The following is a 17569-nucleotide window of genomic DNA, read 5'->3' on the forward strand; positions in this document are numbered from 1 at the left end:
CATTACAAAATCAAACACTATTTCAATCAAATCTCAATTTCTCATTTTAGGAATGACAGTTTTATTATAATCACAGTCAAAACTATCTCCTAAAATACATGAAAGGTTGGGTCACTCTCACTGTTTATTGCTGGGGTAGGGGTGGTTGTCTTCTGTTGGCGCTCTTGCTTTGGCTTGGCTGTGACCAGAACAAATGGCTTCAAGATGGACTCCTTATCGCCCTGTTTCTTGTCCGTGAGTTTATCTGAGGACAGAGAGCAAGAGGAGGAGTGATTAGTTCATCACCCTCTTCAACTGACTCAAGCTCATAAACAGTTGTGATCCATCTGTTCTGGCCATCTTCACCGGAGAAACACAGAATCTTTTTCCAGGCTGCTGAAAGATCAGAGTTCGCTTGTTACTTGTAATATTTCTTCGGCTCATTAAAGGGGAATAGGTCTACAAAAATAACTACTGACATCACGGATGTTAAGAGCCAAGTATTAACGACAAAGGGTTTTATATAAGTACGTAAATGTATTAAAGCTGTAGCATAAAGATGACATAAAGATTCTGTTTGCCTCAAGTATACACTATATTTATTTGCATGCTTTTTAATTGGAAATCTAAGCACATCTGTGCTGATAAGACATTGGTTCCCAAACTGCAATGGTGCAAAAGCTTTGCAACTGAAACTTGACCTTGTGGAAAAATGTTCTGAGGAACTACAATTCAATAAATTGATTTATATGGGTCCAGTAAACAAATCACAATGATTTCATGCTTCATCAAGACAAAAACAAATTTAAAGCATGAATGATACACAAATTAGACAGACAGAAAACAAGTGCCACTCAATGAGGAACCCTGTCAAAAGTAGATTAAAAGCGTTCGCTTCAGGTTCACTGATGTAGAAAAGAAAGTCTTGGTAGTCTTTGTGTTCAAACTTACTTTGGGGAAAAGTTTGACATTTTGGGAAATATGATTTATTCACTTTCCTGGCGAGAGTTAGTTAAGATTTTTACAACAATCATATAATTATGAAACTACAGGAAGCAGCTTCTTGGCTAAGCTTAGTATAATATCTAGAGCTAGAGATTAACTACCAGCCTGATTTTGTCCCAAAGCAACAAAGTCCGTCTAATGAGTATTAAACTGCGAGCATACTATATCATGACTTTCACTTGTTGCATGAAGGATTTTATAACCTTTGGACAGTCAGGTAACCTGCATCTTCCTGCCTCAAATCTTATGCTAAGTTAAACAGATAACCAGTGCCATTTTGCAAATTCCTATTCATCATGCACACATTCCTGTCAATATTTTTATCTAACTCTCAACAAGAAAGTGAATATGATTTTGGTACAAAATGCCCAATTATTGCTGCTACTTGAATTTTTTAAAATATTTGAGAACCACTGTAGTTAGAACCTCTTAAAGTCAAGTCTTTTCTTAATGTGTTGTGTGAGCAGCTTTGTTCAGATCTCAGTGTGGTCATCACTGTTGGCCTAACCTTGATCACTGTGTTCCTCCACCAGGTTACGTCCATTGTTGGCAGGCACAGGAGGATACAGAACTGCAGGGAATTGTTGGAAACATGAATCCATGTCAACAATCACTTTGACGGAGAACAGATGGTCAGCACTGCAGTTGATTCTCAACTAGTTCATAAATAAGGAAATAATGATTAAAGCAAGTTTAAAAATCCAAAATAGGGAGATTTTAGGAGGGAAAATTGTTGTAAAACAAGAAACAATAATGCGTTTGAAAGCTGAGCAGATTGCATGTGAAATGATGTAAAGAGGCTTTGTGAAGTGTTGCCACAAAGCAATATCATTTTCTGTGACAAATGAAAACCATGTCAATAGTTTAGTACCCATGAAACCATGAACTAGCAGTGTAAATACTCAGGTCCCAGAGGAATAACCAAGGAATCTGAAATCTTTAGTAAATAAATAGAAGAGTAACGTCCAATGAGTTTTTATAATTTTAATTACCCTCCACCCAAAAAAAAAAATTCCTTTTTATATTTTGAAAATATACCCCTAAACACATTTTTGGATCCAAACTAAGATTTCTCAACCCAAGGTTTCTCCCACAATGAAAAGTTATAAAAGCGTAAACTTCCTTGACGTGATAGAGGAAGTTGCGACGGTGTTGGAGGTTTGACACACTAAGTGCTCTTTACATGTTTCATATCTTAGTTTCTTGGAGATAATCTATTTAAACTGTTGTGATTCACTTACAGAACATCCACTCCTATCACCATTAATAATGTCCTTATCTCAGAGATGCATTAATGGTCATTCTATTGAAAATATTCTGTAAATCTCCAATGATTGTGGCCAAAAAAAAAGAGAGAAATTTCTCTTGTATTTGTTTATTCCTAGGGTTGACCTTGTCTTGGTCTGCATAAATCACTGATATCCCAAGAGAAGAGTTGATGATATCAAGACAAACCGAAACATCTGCCAACAAGTCTCACTGATTAATACTGAGAATCCATCCCTAGATTGCCTCTGACTCACACATGGTACAGCCGAAAGCTAATTGAAAACATATGTGCATGCGTAAAGCCACATAATATGACGGTGCAGTAATTTAAATGTCAGTCTCAATATTCCCAAATACTAAAAACACTGAGTGTATGAGATGATCGACTGACAGCTCAGAAGAGTGACGTCATGATTAAATGGGTTGAAAATTGAAATCGGGCCATTGTGATGTAATGTGATGAGATGTGATGTTAACTATTAAATATCAACAACATGTCTATAATGCAAAGCTTGCAATCTAATCTGAATTGGCTTCTAATGTTTCTATACAGGGTGTGTTTGGTTCCCTTCCATACACTAAACAAACCCCTCAAACAGAAGTCCAGTGTCAGATGGTGCCAGAGGCCCAAGACTCAGATCTGTGATGGAAAACAGTGTCTGAGAGCTGGTTTCTGTCAGATAACTTAGTTTTCGGGGTGAGAACACGTAAATGCATGCAATCAAAATACATTCTGTTTGGAAAAATATTCCCTCTGAAATACTTATCGTGTCTCACGTCACTGGAGTTGTTGCAACACTAGGAATTTCACAGATGGATACTGTGCAAAGTGCGTATGTCTCCAGTGAACAGAGGTTTGAAACATGCTCAATTTGAAGCGTAAATGCAAAACTGATTCCTATAAGAGTGTTTAAGACAGACATTTGTGCACAATACAAAAATGCCTCTGAGCAAGAAGGTTCTGAGTTCAATTCCTTTCAGTTCATAGTTGATTTGTTATCCCCGTGTTCGTGTGGGTTCTCTCTGGGTTCTCCAACTTCCTCACAAACCCGGAAACATACAGCTTAAGTGAATTGGTCACACCAAATTGTCTGTAAATGTGAGTGTGAGAGTGCATGGTTGTTTGTCTTTTGTGTGGCCCCGCAATGACCCAGCATCTTGCCCAGGGTGTACCCCAACTTTTGCCCGTAGCTAGCTGAAATAGGTTTCAGCAGACTCATGACCCACCAGGTGGGTAAGTGGCTGTAGACAAGATGATTATGACTGTATATCTATTTCTGCATCCCATAAAATTGATGGATATACAGTACGGTATATAGTATATGTACGGGTATGTGCCAGTAGGTAGAGTTATGAAGAACATTTGTTTTGGATGTGTACGTAGCATAGCAGGCAAAAACTGTGGTGTGAAAAGTTACTTCAGGGTGTCTTGTGACTTCTTGAAGACCTCCAAAACCATCAAAGTTTTCAGAAATAACACACACATGGGACTGAAGCACTATCTCTCTTCACAACTCTAATGCACGAAAGTAAGCAGTGCATCACCATTAATACATGCGGTCCACACACATCACGCTACTTGAGATGGCTTCAATTACCCTAATTACCGTAGCCTGCCCAGCAGAATGGAAACAAGGTGACTGAGCAAAGAAAGAGCAAACTACACTCACCTTTCATAACCAGCAGTTCCAGAGCTGTTCTCAGACTAATTCAAAGCAGCTCATAATAATAGGTACTGTAGACTAAATAAGGTAGATGGAATGGATGCAAAAGTCTTGGCTTCAGTCTCAGTCGAGTATAGCCAACTGGCACTATATGTATTGCACACAGACAATGACCAAACACAAAATGTCACGCCAACAGACAAGTGAAAAACCATAAAGCATGAAACAATTATGACAAAAGCACAGATCAGTGTGCCGGTGTTGCTCAAGACGCAGCAGTGTCTTTAAGTTAGTGGTAGAGGAAACTGAAAGGCAGTAAACGTTTTGTTTGTCTTTACCAGGTTTCTCTTTGGACCACACTGGTTTAGGGAGAGCATTGCCTCTGTGGTTCACCCCATCAGCTGTTAGAGGGAGAAAAGGGTCTATTATAAATGTTTTATGAAAGTGGTCATCATAGTAACACAAAATAATAATGAAATCATAGAGAAAATGTCATTGCATCAAATGATTCATTCTAAACCAGGGTCTGTTTCAAAACTTTGTGGATGCTGAGGTCTTACTGTCATCTTCAGGATCTTCAAAGGGTACAGAACTCAGATTTTGTGTGTGTGTGTGTGTGTGTGTGTGTGTGTGTGTGTGTGCGTGCGTGCGTGCGTGCGTGCGTGTGTGTGTGTGTGTGTGTGCGTGAGTGCATGCGTGCGTGTGTGTGTCTTGCAAAACCAGATATTTGTGGATGTGTTCAAGATCCAGATGCTCTGGATATAGAAATTATACTGTAATGATTTTGAACATAAATTCTGTCATTTTATATTTTTCATCTTCTATCCTTCTATAGCTCTCTGGGGAGTGAATAAGTGTGTGTGTGTGTGTGTGTGTGTGTGTGTGTGTGTGTGTGTGTGTGTGTGTGTGTGTGTGTGTGTGTGTGTGTGTGTGTGTGTGTGTGTGTGTGTGTTTGATAAAGGAAGTCTTAGAGAGAAAAGAAAGGAAAAGAGAGAGTAGTTGGGGTAACTGTAGCACTGCGCTTGCCTTGGCACATTTGGTTTCTAATGTGGTCTGTCCTGGCCAGTGCTGTAAGCCAGACTTCCCACCTCCCCATGATTTACAGTTACTTCCTGTGAGCAACTGTAAATCATGTTAATGATCCTGACCTCAAAGACCCAACTGCTGCTCATGGTAAAACTGTGAAATACACACTGAGAACATGTGGCAAAGTATGGAAAACACAGAATGTAAGAGGAGCTGAAGCTGGAGGAGAAAGGCTCATTCTCTAACAGATAATGTGCAAAATCAAGAGTCACGAGTTTGTCTTCTGTCACTGCATGGCTGCAGCACACAGCATGTAAGAGTGCTGACACCACAGGACAACCTGAGGTAACTGCTTAAAGAAGAAGAAGTGGTTAGAGAAAGCAAAGTGAGTGGTTCATTACCCCTGGGTGTGTTGGAGCTGAGAGACGTGGATGATTTCTTGGACGGGGACAACGCATGTACAGTGTTACGAGTGGAATGGGGAGTAATGCGGGAGTGAGACAGAGTCGTGTTTCTTCCAACTGGAGGAACTGATGAGCTGATGGGAGAACGGGGAACTTCAGCAATGGATGATTTGGCAACATCAGTACCTAAAAAAGCAGAGAAGCAATTGAAAAGGTTAGAGGCTAATCCACTTCTTGGCTTTACCTAGATGAAATAAATGAGGGCACACTACTGTGAAAGAATGGGAAAGAGTGGACAATGAATGAAATGACAGGCATAAATGTTATCAAAAGCTAGCCAGGCTTTTCTCATTGTGAGAGGACAAGGGTGAGTTGGGTGTGCTTGGCTTGGCTGAAAATGGAAGCACACATGGAGGCAGGGATAATGAAGGAGTGGGTTGTGTAGGGTGGTAGGAGATGGAGATGGAGATGGGGAAGCAGTGACATTGTCCAATGGTTTGAAGTACAACTGAAAGCACTGTGTTCCATGTGACTTGATGAAAGCACAGATGTTAATGGAACAAACTTGACATGGTTTTTACCATGATTGTAACTACCAGCCTTCTCTGTAGCCAAGGCAGGTCTTGGTACAGGCTTGCCCTCTTCTGGTGGACTAGGAGCTGTGTGAAAGAAAATTCACTATTTATCTAAAATATTAGATATTTTAATATATTTTTGACTTTTAAAGGGGGCATATTCTACCCTTATTTACTAAAATCTAAGAATCCTTTTAAGTAAGTGCAGTTATGAATGATATGTATTTATTGTGACTGTGACAGGCATGAAAAGTAAACTTTTTACACATAGTTAAAAATTTTATCACCAATTTTAGAGAACATGTATATATTTACAAACACATATTTTTTAATCATGGATTTGAGGAGACAAAATATACCATCTATGGCAAGGAAGGATTTTTAGCAATGTGTCAAGGTTATCTGAAAATCTGTTATTTATTTATGATATTCTAACAATCGGATAATAAAATATCGATCTGATTTTAGAACATTTTCCTTTGAAACTAATGCAATACGGAAAAAATTTTAATCAATATGCCCCCTTTTAAAATGACATTTTAGACAAGGTCTTGAAAATTAATTGTGTGGATTGCAGATGCCAAAAAGTAGGGTCTTTACCCGTAGGGACAGAATGCCTTGGGGTGACCTTGTTGGGATCATGGGTCCCGGCCTGAGCCCGAAATTGAATCCCAGGATGAGGATGTGGTTGGGGACTTGATGCTGGGTTTAACTTGGTAAGAAGTTCAAGTGACTGAGACTTTGGTGAAGGTCTTGGTGGGGGAATGGTTTGTGAATAAGTGACAGGGGGTGTCTGGGTCTTGAGTTGAATCTTTGGTTCAAATTGTTTCTGGTTCCTTGTATAAAATTTGGTCTTTTTCTTTTGTGACTTTGTCTGTTCTTTTGTTTGAGATCCTGGTTTGGGCTTGGATTTTCTCTTTGGTTGGGGTTTGAAAAAACGTGTCTTTTCTTTAGGTTTTGGTTGGGATTGCTGCTTTGTGCTTAGTTGATAACCTTGTTTGATTTTTAGCTGATGTTTGGTTTCGGTTGTTGGCTTAGTTGTAGCTTGAGTTTGGGGCTGGATGTGGACCATTAGTGGAGTTAAGTTCTGAGGTATGTGCTGAAATGTTGGTTGAGGTGTTTGATGATCTGCCAATTGTGTGAGCTGAGGCGTTACTTGAAATTTCTTAGGGGTATGACTTTCTATAGTTGCTTGTGTATGCGGCTGGGCCTGGGGTTCGAGCTGATTTAATGGCTGATGCTGTGTTTCAGTCGGAAGCTGTGCTGTGGTTTGGGGTTGTGATTGAAGATGTGGCTTTGGTCTAGACTGCAAGAGAGGTTGGGTCTCATTTAAGGGCTGAAATATAGGATGAATGTAGGAAATGGGGTGGGTTGGTTGAGGATTAGGTTGTGCAGAAAGTATGTGAGACATGTGATGTGAGGTTAGTTGAGGTTGAGGTTGTGCAGGGGTTATATTCTGAGATGTCAATTGTGGTTGAGTTTGTGATTTTGAGGGTTGTATATCAGACCTGGGCTTGGATGTTGACTGTGGTCTAGGTTGGGGTTGGTATGGGGTCTGGAGAATGGGAGGAGATGTTTGTTGGGGTTGTGGCTGAGGTTCAATCTGCGGTCTGACTGTGGATGATGATTGTGGTTGGGTTTGAGGAAGAGTTTTCAATATGGCCTGAGGTGTTGGATGGGTTTGGGTCTGAAATATGCGAGATGTTTGCTGGTCTTGTGATTGAGTTTGGATCTGGGGTTTCAATGTTAACTGTGGTTGGACTTGAGGTTGAGTCTGGAATATGGCCGGAGATGTTGGCTTGGATTGGTGGAGTATGGGAGAAGATGTTTTTTGGGGTTGTGGTTGAGGTTGCATCTGAGGTTTGGGTTTGGATGTCAATTGTGATTGGGGTTTTGGTTGAGTCTGGAATATGGCCTGAGATGTAGGTTGGGCTTGGCGGAGTGTGGGAGAAGATGTTTGTAAAATTTGAGGTTGAGGTTGCATGTTGGTTGTGGGTTTAGATGTTAAATGTTGTTGGGGTTGTTGAGTTGGGATCACGGTTTGAGGTGTTGGCTGGAGTACAGGAGAGAATGGTCGTTTGGTTTGTGGTTGAGGTTGCATCTGAGGTTTGGGTTTGGATGTTAATTGCATTTGGGGTTGTTGAGTGGTTGTGGGTGTGAATGTTAACTGGGCATGGAGTATGGTAGATGTTCCTTGTGTTTGAGGATGAACCTGAGGTTTGGGTATGGATGTTGATTGTGGTTGGGGCTGTGGTTGATCCTTGAATGTGGCCTGAGATATGGGCTGGCATTGGGTCTGGAGTATGGGAGAAGTATGCTGGGGTTGTGGTTGAGGTTGGATCTTGGCTTTGGGTTTGGATGTTGAATATGGTAAAGGCTGTGATTGAGTTGAAAATGTAGCTTGAGATGTTGGTTGGGGTAGGGTCTGAAGTACAGGAGGAAATGTTTGTTGGGGTTGTGGCTGAGGTTGCATCTGGGGTTTGAGTTGGACTGTTGATTGGAGTTTGGGTTGTGTTTGTGTGTGGAATATGGCCTGATATGTTGTTTGGGGTTTGGTCTGGACAATAGAAGATGTTTGTTGGTGTTGTGATTGTGTCTGAAATATGGCCCCAGATGTTGGTTGGTTTTGTGTCGGGGATATGGGAGCAGATGCTTGTTGGGGGTGTGGTTGACCTTGCACCTGAAGTTTAGGTTTCGAGGTTGACTGAGATGTTGGTTGGGTTTTTGTCAGATGTATGTGAGGTGATGTTTGTTTGGGTTGTGGTTCGGGTTGCACCTGCAGTTTGGGTGTTGAGGTTGATTTTGTTTGGGGTTGTGGTTCAGTCTGGAGTATGGTCCGAGATGTTGGTTGGGGTGTGATAATTATGGGGGGAGATGTTCGTAAGGGTTGTGGTTGAGGTTTCATCTCGGGTTTGGGATTGTATGTTGATTGTGTTTGAGTTTGTGGTTGAGTCTGGAATGTGGCCCGAGATGTTGGTTGGTGTTGGGTCTGGAGTATGGGAGGAGATGTTTGTTTGGGTTGTGGTTCAGATAGCAACTTTAATTTGGGTTTGGATGTTGATTGTGTTTGGGGTTGGGGTTGAGTCTGGAATATGGCCCGAGATGTTGGATGTTTTTGGGTTTGGAGTGTAGGAGGAGATGTTTGTAAGGGTTGAGGTTGAGGTTCGATCTTGCGTTTGGCTTTGACTGTTGATTGTGGTTGGGGTTGTGGTTGAGTCTGGAGAATAACCTGAGATGCTGTTTGAGATTGGGTCTGGAGTATGGGAGGAGATGTTTGTTGGGGTTGTGCTTCAGATAGCACCTGGAATTTGGGTTTGGATGTTGATTGTGTTTGGGGTTGGGGTTCAGTCTGGAATATGGCCTGAGATGTTGGATGTTTTGGGGTTTGGAGTGTAGGAGGAGATGTTTGTAAGGGTTGTGGTTGAGGTTCGATCTTGCGTTTGGCTTTGACTGTTGATTGTGGTTGGAGTTGTGGTTGAGTCTGGAGTATGACTTGAGATACTGTTTGGGATTCGGTCTGGAGTATGGGAGATGTTTGTTTGGGTTGTGGTTCGGGTTGCACCTGCAGTTTTGGTTTGGATGTTGATTGGGGTTGGGGTTGGGGTTCAGTCTGGAATATGCCCCGAGATGTTGGTTGTTGTTGGGTTTGGAGTGTAGGATGAGTTGTTTGTAAGGGTTGTGGTTGAGGCTCAATCTTACGTTTGGCTTTAACTGTTGATTGTGGTTGCGGTTGTGGTTGAGTCTGGAGAATAACCTGAGATGTTGGTTGGGGTTGGGTGTGGAGAATGGGAGGAGATGTTTGTTTGGGTTGTGGTTCGGGTTGGACCTGCAGTTTGGGTTTGGATGTTGATTGGGGTTGGGGTTCAGTCTGGAATATGGCCCAAGATGTTGGTTGTTGTTGGGTTTGGAGTGTAGGAGGAGATGTTTGTAAGGGTTGTGGTTGAAGGGCAATCTTGGGTTCGGCTTTGACTGTTGATTGTGGTTGGGGTTGTGGTTGAGTCTGGAGAATTACCTGAGATGTTGGTTGGGGTTGGGTCTGGAGAATGGGAGGAGATGTTTGTTGGGGTTGTGGTTCAGGTCGCACCTGTAATTTGGGTTTGGATGTTGATATTGTTTGGGGTTGGGGTTCAGTCTGGAATATGGCCCGAGATGTTGGTTGTTGTTGGGTTTGGAGTGTAGGACGAGATGTTTTTAAAGGTTTTGGTTGAGGCTCAACCTTGGGTTCGGCTTTGACTGTTGATTGTGGTTGGGGTTGTGGTTGAGTCTGGAGAATAACCTGAGATGTTGGTTGGGGTTTGGTCTGGAGAATGGGAGGAGATGTTTGTTTGGGTTGTGGTTCGGGTTGCACCTGCAGTTTTGGTTTGGATGTTGATTGGGGTTGGGGTTCAGTGTGGAATATGGCCCGAGATGTTGGTTGTTGTTGGGTTTGGAGTGTAGGAGGAGATGTTTGTAAGGGTTGTGTTTGAAGGGCAATCTTGGGTTCAGCTTTGACTGTTGATTGTGGTTGGGGTTGTGGTTGAGTCTGGAGAATAACCTGAGATGTTGGTTGGGGTTGGGTCTGGAGAGTGGGAGGAGATGTTTGTTGGGGTTGTGGTTCAGGTCGCACCTGTAATTTGGGTTTGGATGTTGATATTGTTTGGGGTTGCGGTTCAGTCTGGAATATGGCCCGAGATGTTGGTTGTTGTTGGGTTTGGAGTGTAGGACGAGATGTTTTTAAGGGTTGTGGTTGAGGCTCAACCTTGGGTTCGGCTTTGACGGTTGATTGTGGTTGGGGTTGTGGTTGAGTCTGGAGAATAACCTGAGATGTTGGTTGGGGTTTGGTCTGGAGAATGGGAGGAGATGTTTGTTTGGGTTGTGGTTCGGGTTGCACCTGCAGTTTTGGTTTGGATGTTGATTGGGGTTGGGGTTCAGTGTGGAATATGGCCCGAGATGTTGGTTGTTGTTGGGTTTGGAGTGTAGGAGGAGATGTTTGTAAGGGTTGTGGTTGAAGGGCAATCTTGGGTTCAGCTTTGACTGTTGATTGTGGTTGGGGTTGTGGTTGAGTCTGGAGAATTACCTGAGATGTTGGTTGGGGTTGGGTCTGGAGAATGGGAGGAGATGTTTGTTCGGGTTGTGGTTCAGGTCGCACCTGTAATTTGGGTTTGGATGTTGATATTGTTTGGGGTTGCGGTTCAGTCTGGAATATGGCCCTAGATGTTGGTTGTTGTTGGGTTTGGAGTGTAGGACGAGATGTTTTTAAGGGTTGTGGTTGAGGCTCAACCTTGGGTTTGGCTTTGACTGTTGATTGTGGTTGGGGTTGTGGTTGAGTCTGGAGAATAACCTGAGATGTTGGTTGGGGTTTGGTCTGGAGAATGGGAGGAGATGTTTGTTTGGGTTGTGGTTCGGGTTGCACCTGCAGTTTTGGTTTGGATGTTGATTGGGGTTGGGGTTCAGTCTGGAATATGGCCCGAGATGTTGGTTGTTGTTGGGTTTGGAGTGTAGGAGGAGATGTTTGTATGGGTTGTGGTTGAAGGGCAATCTTGGGTTCGGCTTTGACTGTTGATTGTGGTTGGGGTTGTGGTTGAGTCTGGAGAATAACCTGAGATGTTGGTTGGGGTTTGGTCTGGAAAATGGGAGGAGATGTCTGTTGGGGTTGTGGTTCAGGTCGCACCTGTAATTTGGGTTTGGATGTTGACTGTGTTTGGGGTTGCGGTTCAGTCTGGAATATGGCCCGAGATGTTGGTTGTTGTTGGGTTTGGAGTGTAGGACGAGATGTTTTTAAGGGTTGTGGTTGAGGCTCAACCTTGGGTTTGGCTTTGACTGTTGATTGTGGTTGGGGTTGTGGTTGAGTCTGGAGAATAACCTGAGATGTCGGTTGGGGTTTGGTCTGGAGAATGGGAGGAGATGTTTGTTTGGGTTTTGGTTCGGGTTGCACCTGCAGTTTTGGTTTGGATGTTGATTGTGTTTGGGGTTGGGATTCAGTCTGGAATATGGCCCAAGATGTTGGTTGTTCTTGGGTTTGGAGTGTAGGACGAGTTGTTTGTAAGGGTTGTGGTTGAGGTTCAATCTTAGGTTTGGCTTTGACTGTTGATTGTGGTTGGGGTTGTGGTTGAGTCTGGAGAATAACCTGAGATGCTGTTTGGGGTTGGGTCTGGAGTATGGGAGGAGATGTTTGTTTGGGTTGTGGTTCGGGTTGCACCTGCAGTTTGGGTTTGGATGTTGATTGGGGTTGGGGCTCAGTCTGGAATATGGCCCGAGATGTTAGTTGTTGTTGGGTTTGGAGTGTAGGAGGAGATGTTTGTATGGGTTGTGGTTGAGGTTCAATCTTGGGTTTGGCTTTAACTGTTGATTGTGGTTGAGGTTGTGGTTGAGTCTGGAGTATAATCTGAGATGTCGTTAGGGGTTGGGTCTGGAGAATGGGTGATGTTTGTTTGGGTTGTGGTTCAGGTCGCACCTGTAATTTGGGTTTGGATGTTGATTGTGTTTGGGGTTGGGGTTCAGTCTGGAATATGGCCCGAGATGTTGGTTGTTGGGTTTGGAGTGTAGGACGAGATGTTTCTAAGGGTTGTGGTTGGAGAGAAATCTTGGTTTTGGCTTTGACTGTTGATTGTGGTTGGGGTTGTGGTTGAGTCTGGAGAATAACCTGAGATGTTGGTTGGGGTTGGGTCTGGAGAATGGGAGGAGATGTTTGTTTGGCTTGTGGTTCAGGTCGCACCTGTAATTTGGGTTTGGATGTTGATTGTGTTTGGGGTTGGGGTTCAGTCTGGAATATGGTCCGAGATGTTGGTTGTTGTTGGGTTTGGAGTGTAGGACAAGTTGTTTGTAAGGGTTGTGGTTGAGGCTCGATCTTGGGTTTGGCTTTAACTGTTAATTGTGGTTGGGGTTGTGGTTGAGTCTGGAGTATAACCTGAAATGTCGTTTGGGGTTGGGTCTGGAGTATGGGAGGAGATGTTTGTTTGGCTTGTGGTTCAGGTCGCACCTGTAATTTGGGTTTGGATGTTGATTGTGTTTGGGGTTGGGGTTCAGTCTGGAATATGGCCTGAGATGTTGGTTGTTGGGTTTGGAGTGTAGGACTAGATGTTTCTAAGGGTTGTGGTTGAAGAGAAATCTTGGGTTTGGCTTTGACTGTTGATTGTGGTTGGGGTTGTGGTTGAGTCTGGAGAATAACCTGAGATGTCATTTGGGGTTGGGTCTGGAGTATGGGAGGAGATGTTTGTTTGGGTTGTGGTTCGGGTTGGACCTGCAGTTTGGGTTTGGATGTTGATTGGGGTTGGGGTTGGGGTTCAGTCTGGAATATGGTCCGAGATGTTGGTTGTTGTTGGGTTTGGAGTATAGGAGGAGATGTTTGTATGGGTTGTGGTTGAGGTTCGATCTTGGGTTTGGCTTTAACTGTTGATTGTGGTTGAGGTTGTGGTTGAGTCTGGAGAATGGGAGGAGATGTTTGTTTGGCTTGTGGTTCAGGTCGCACCTGTAATTTGGGTTTGGATGTTGATTGTGTTTGGGGTTGGGGTTCAGTCTGGAATATGGTCCGAGATGTTGGTTGTTGTTGGGTTTGGAGTGTAGGACAAGTTGTTTGTAAGGGTTGTGGTTGAGGTTCGATCTTGGGTTTGGCTTTAACTGTTGATTGTGGTTGGGGTTGTGGTTGTGTCTGGAGAATAACCTGAGATGTTGGTTGGGGTTGGGTCTGGAGAATTGGAGGAGATGTTTGTTGGGCTTGTGGTTCAGGTCGCACCTGTAATTTGGGTTTAGATGTTGATTGTGTTTGGGGTTGGGGTTCAGTGTGGAATATGGCCCGAGATGTTGGTTGTTGTTGGATTTGGAGTGTAGGACGAGATGTTTGTAAGGGTTGTGGTTGAGGCTTAATCTTAGGTTTGGCTTTAACTGTTAATTGTGGTTGGGGTTGTGGTTGAGTCTGGAGTATAACCTGAGATGTCGTTTGGGGTTGGGTCTGGAGTATGGGAGGAGATGTTTGTTTGGGTTGTGGTTCGGGTTGCACCTGCAGTTTGGGTTTGGATGTTGATTGGGGTTCGGGTTGGGGTTCAGTCTGGAATATGGCCCGAGATGTTGGTTGTTGTTGGGTTTGGAGTGTAGGAGGAGATGTTTGTAATGGTTGTGGTTGAAGGGCAATTTTGGGTTTGGCTTTGACTGTTGCTTGTGGTTGGGGTTGTGGTTGGGTCTGGAGTATAACCTGAGATGTCGTTTGGGGTTGGGTCTGGAGTATGGGAGGAGATGTTTGTTGGGGTTGTGGTTCGGGTCGCACCTGTAATTTGGGTTTGGATGTTGATTGTGTTTGGGGTTGGGGTTCAGTCTGGAATATGGCCTGAGATGTTGGTTGTTGGGTTTGGAGTGTAAGAGGAGATGTTTGTAAGGGTTGTGGTTGAGGCTCAATCTTAGGTTTGGCTTTAACTGTTAATTGTGGTTGGGGTTGTGGCTGGGTCTGGAGTATAACCTGAGATGTCGTTTGGGGTTGGGTCTGGAGTATGGGAGGAGATGTTTGTTTGGGTTGTGGTTCGGGTTGCACCTGCAGTTTGGGTTTGGATGTTGATTGGGGTTCGGGTTGGGGTTCAGTCTGGAATATGGCCCGAGATGTTGGTTGTTGTTGGGTTAGGAGTGTAGGAGGAGATGTTTGTAATGGTTGTGGTTGAAGGGCAATTTTGGGTTTGGCTTTGACTGTTGCTTGTGGTTGGGGTTGTGGTTGGGTCTGGAGTATAACCTGAGATGTCGTTTGGGGTTGGGTCTGGAGTATGGGAGGAGATGTTTGTTGGGGTTGTGGTTCGGGTTGCACCTGCATTTTTGGTTTGGATGTTGATTGGGGTTGGGGTTCAGTCTGGAATATGGCCCGAGATGTTGGTTGTTGTTGGGTTTGGAGTGTAGGAGGAGATGTTTGTATGGGTTGTGGTTGAGGTTCGATCTTGGGTTTGGCTTTAATTGTTGATTGTGGTTGAGGTTGTGGTTGAGTCTGGAGTATAATCTGAGATGTCGTTAGAGGCTGGTTCTGGAGAATGGGAGATGTTTGTTTGGGTTGTGGTTCAGGTCGCACCTGTAATTTGGGTTTGGATGTTGATTGGGGTTGGGGTTCAGTCTGGAATATGACCCGAGATGTTGGTTGTTGTTGGGTTTGGAGTGTAGGACGAATTGTTTGTAAGGGTTGTGGTTGGGGCTCAATCTTAGGTTTGGCTTTGACTGTTGATTGTGGTTGGGGTTGTGGTTGAGTCTGGAGAATAACCTGAGATGTTGGTTGGGGTTGGGTCTGGAGAATGGGAGGAGATGTTTGTTGGGCTTGTGGTTCAGGTCGCACCGGTAATTTGGGTTTGGATGTTGATTGTGTTTGGGGTTGGGGTTCAGTCTGGAATATGGTCCGAGATGTTGGTTGTTGTTGGGTTTGGAGTTTAGAAGGAGATGTTTGTAAGGGTTGTGGTTGAGGTTGAACCTTGGGTTTGGATTTAATTGTTGATTGTGGTTGGGGTTGTGGTTGAGTCTGGAGTATAACCTGAGATGTCATTTGGGGTTGGGTCTGGAGTATGGGAGGAGATGTTTGTTTGGGTTGTGGTTCGGGTTGGACCTGCAGTTTGGGTTTAGATGTTGATTGGGGTTGGGGTTCAGTCTGGAATATGGCCCGAGATGTTGGTTGTTGTTGGGTTTGGAGTGTAGGAGGAGATGTTTGTAAGGGTTGTGGTTGAAGGGCAATCTTGGGTTTGGTTTTCACTGTTGATTGTGGTTGGGGTTGTGGTTGAGTCTGGAGTATAACCTGAGATGTCGGTTGGGGTTTGGTCTGGAGAATGGGAGGAGATGTTTGTTTGGGTTTTGGTCCGGGTTGCACCTGCAGTTTGGGTTTGGATGTTGATTGGGGTTGGGGTTGGGGTTCAGTCTGGAATATGGCCTGAGATGTTGGTTGTTGTTGGGTTTGGAGTGTAGGACGAGATGTTTGTAAGGGTTGTGGTTGAGGTTCGATCTTGGCTTTGGCTTTAACTGTTGATTGTGGTTGGGGTTGTGGTTGAGTCTGGAGTATAATCTGAGATGTCGTATGGGGTTGGGTCTGGAGAATGGGAGGAGATGTTTGTTTGGGTTGTGGTTCAGTCTGGAATATGGCCCGATATGTTGGTTGTTGTTGGGTTTGGAGTATAGGAGGAGATGTTTGTAACAGTTTTGGTCGCGGCTGAGCTTTCGGTTCGTCTTGGAGTTTGGGTTTGGATGTTAATTGTGGTTGGAGCTGTGTACCAGTTATGGACTGGGATGTTAACTGCAACTGGGTTTGTGGTTGGGTCAGCAATTTGGGCTGTGATGTCAAATGAGAGACAGTCTGGAGTACAGGAGAGGATGTTAGTTGGAGTTTCGGAGTTCTGTCAAGAAGTCTTGGTTGAGGTTGTGATTGAGATTGAGTTTTCATCCTTGGCTCAGTCTGAAATTCTGGAGGTTGGGTTATTGCCTGTGGTTTAAACTTGGGATTTGGTTGAGATTGTGTGTGAGGTGGGGATGGGGGCTTTTGTTTTGGTTCACTCAGAGGATACTTTCCATGTTTCTCAACCTTTCTGGGGGGGGCAGACACAGGGACCACAGTGGCTATAATGTGCGGTACAGGATGAAGCTCGGGATCTAATGGGGTCTCTGAGAAAGGAGGCAAGATAGATCTGGAAAGATGTCCTCCTCCTGGGTTGTGTGGGAGAGAGAAAATATGGCCATGAAGCTACAACTGTGCTATAAAATTTCAAAGCATTATATATGTGGTTTCAAATATAGTATTATTTAAAAATGTTTTACATATTAAACCAAAATAAATTTTCATTGAATTTTGCGGAAAATTGATCAAACACGACATAAAGGCATTAATAGAACAGCCAAAATGTAGATCAGCAAGAGAACCAACAGCTGCTGGGCTGTAAACTCAGAGCTAATTGTGGCCTGAAGCACAGACTACACAACAACTTCTACCTAATGTAAACTGAAATCAGGGTCTAATGTCAAAGGCAAACCATTGAAAATATTTGCACACTAACAACTGTGTTACTACAAGACAGATTCAGCTATCATGGACTGGATATCCACGAACATCTGCCCAAAAGTATTGGCTCTGCTTCTATGAGCATGAAGATTAAATTGTTACTTGCTGCAGGATGGTGATGGATCTTTCTAAATTAATTCTCACTTTAGGGAAAGAAAATGAGTCAGAAAAAAGAGGTAAAAATGGTAAACAGTAAAAACTCAAAGCAAACATTACATAACTTTAGCACCTCTCAAATAGCCAACAAACAAATTACGGGTCACTACAGTAAGTTTTAACACGGGACCTCAATCAATGCAGGCCATGACAGTGGAAACTTCAGCAACCTGTGGGCCATAAATACCATGACACCAAAACCTTAATGTATTCAGCTACTTCTCGTTAATTCCTGCAACTGCTAATCACAATCCAAAAAAACAACATCAATCACTTGCACCCACTAATATTGTTGTTTCTCTATATATTTTGTCTTATTATTCTGTCTTTATTAGTACTTATTCCCTCACAAATTTCCACAATGGAGGTAATAAGAAGTCAATTCATTTTAAGTACAGTAATTTATTTTCCAATTTGCTGGATTTCAAATGCTCACCAAGCACAACAAAATACAAAATTATTTCAGTTATGTAGTTTAAATGGGATTTGAAATTGAACACATTATTTGGTCAT

At 43.4% G+C, this 17569-nt stretch overlaps 1 protein-coding gene across 10 annotated transcripts in view; it reads right to left on the reverse strand.

Moving 5' to 3' along the window:
* The window catches only part of LOC137605521 (mucin-2), a 38093-nt gene that overhangs the window by 4762 nt on the left and 15762 nt on the right, over positions 1 to 17569 (reverse strand). For all 10 annotated transcript variants that reach the window (XR_011037753.1, XM_068330246.1, XM_068330253.1 and 7 more), the window contains 6 exons: positions 6523 to 16548; positions 5929 to 6006; positions 5345 to 5533; positions 4256 to 4318; positions 1493 to 1555; positions 122 to 244 (listed from right to left, as the gene is read on the reverse strand). Coding sequence is in view for 9 of the 10 variants with exons in the window: in XM_068330246.1 (XP_068186347.1) it covers positions 122 to 244; positions 1493 to 1555; positions 4256 to 4318; positions 5345 to 5533; positions 5929 to 6006; positions 6523 to 16548 (10542 nt within the window). In the remaining variant the exon portion in view is untranslated. The remainder of the gene's footprint in view (positions 1 to 121; positions 245 to 1492; positions 1556 to 4255; positions 4319 to 5344; positions 5534 to 5928; positions 6007 to 6522; positions 16549 to 17569) is intronic.

The sequence above is a fragment of the Antennarius striatus genome, chromosome 12 (genome assembly GCF_040054535.1).
Source record: "Antennarius striatus isolate MH-2024 chromosome 12, ASM4005453v1, whole genome shotgun sequence".
Taxonomy (NCBI): Eukaryota; Metazoa; Chordata; class Actinopteri; order Lophiiformes; family Antennariidae; genus Antennarius; species Antennarius striatus.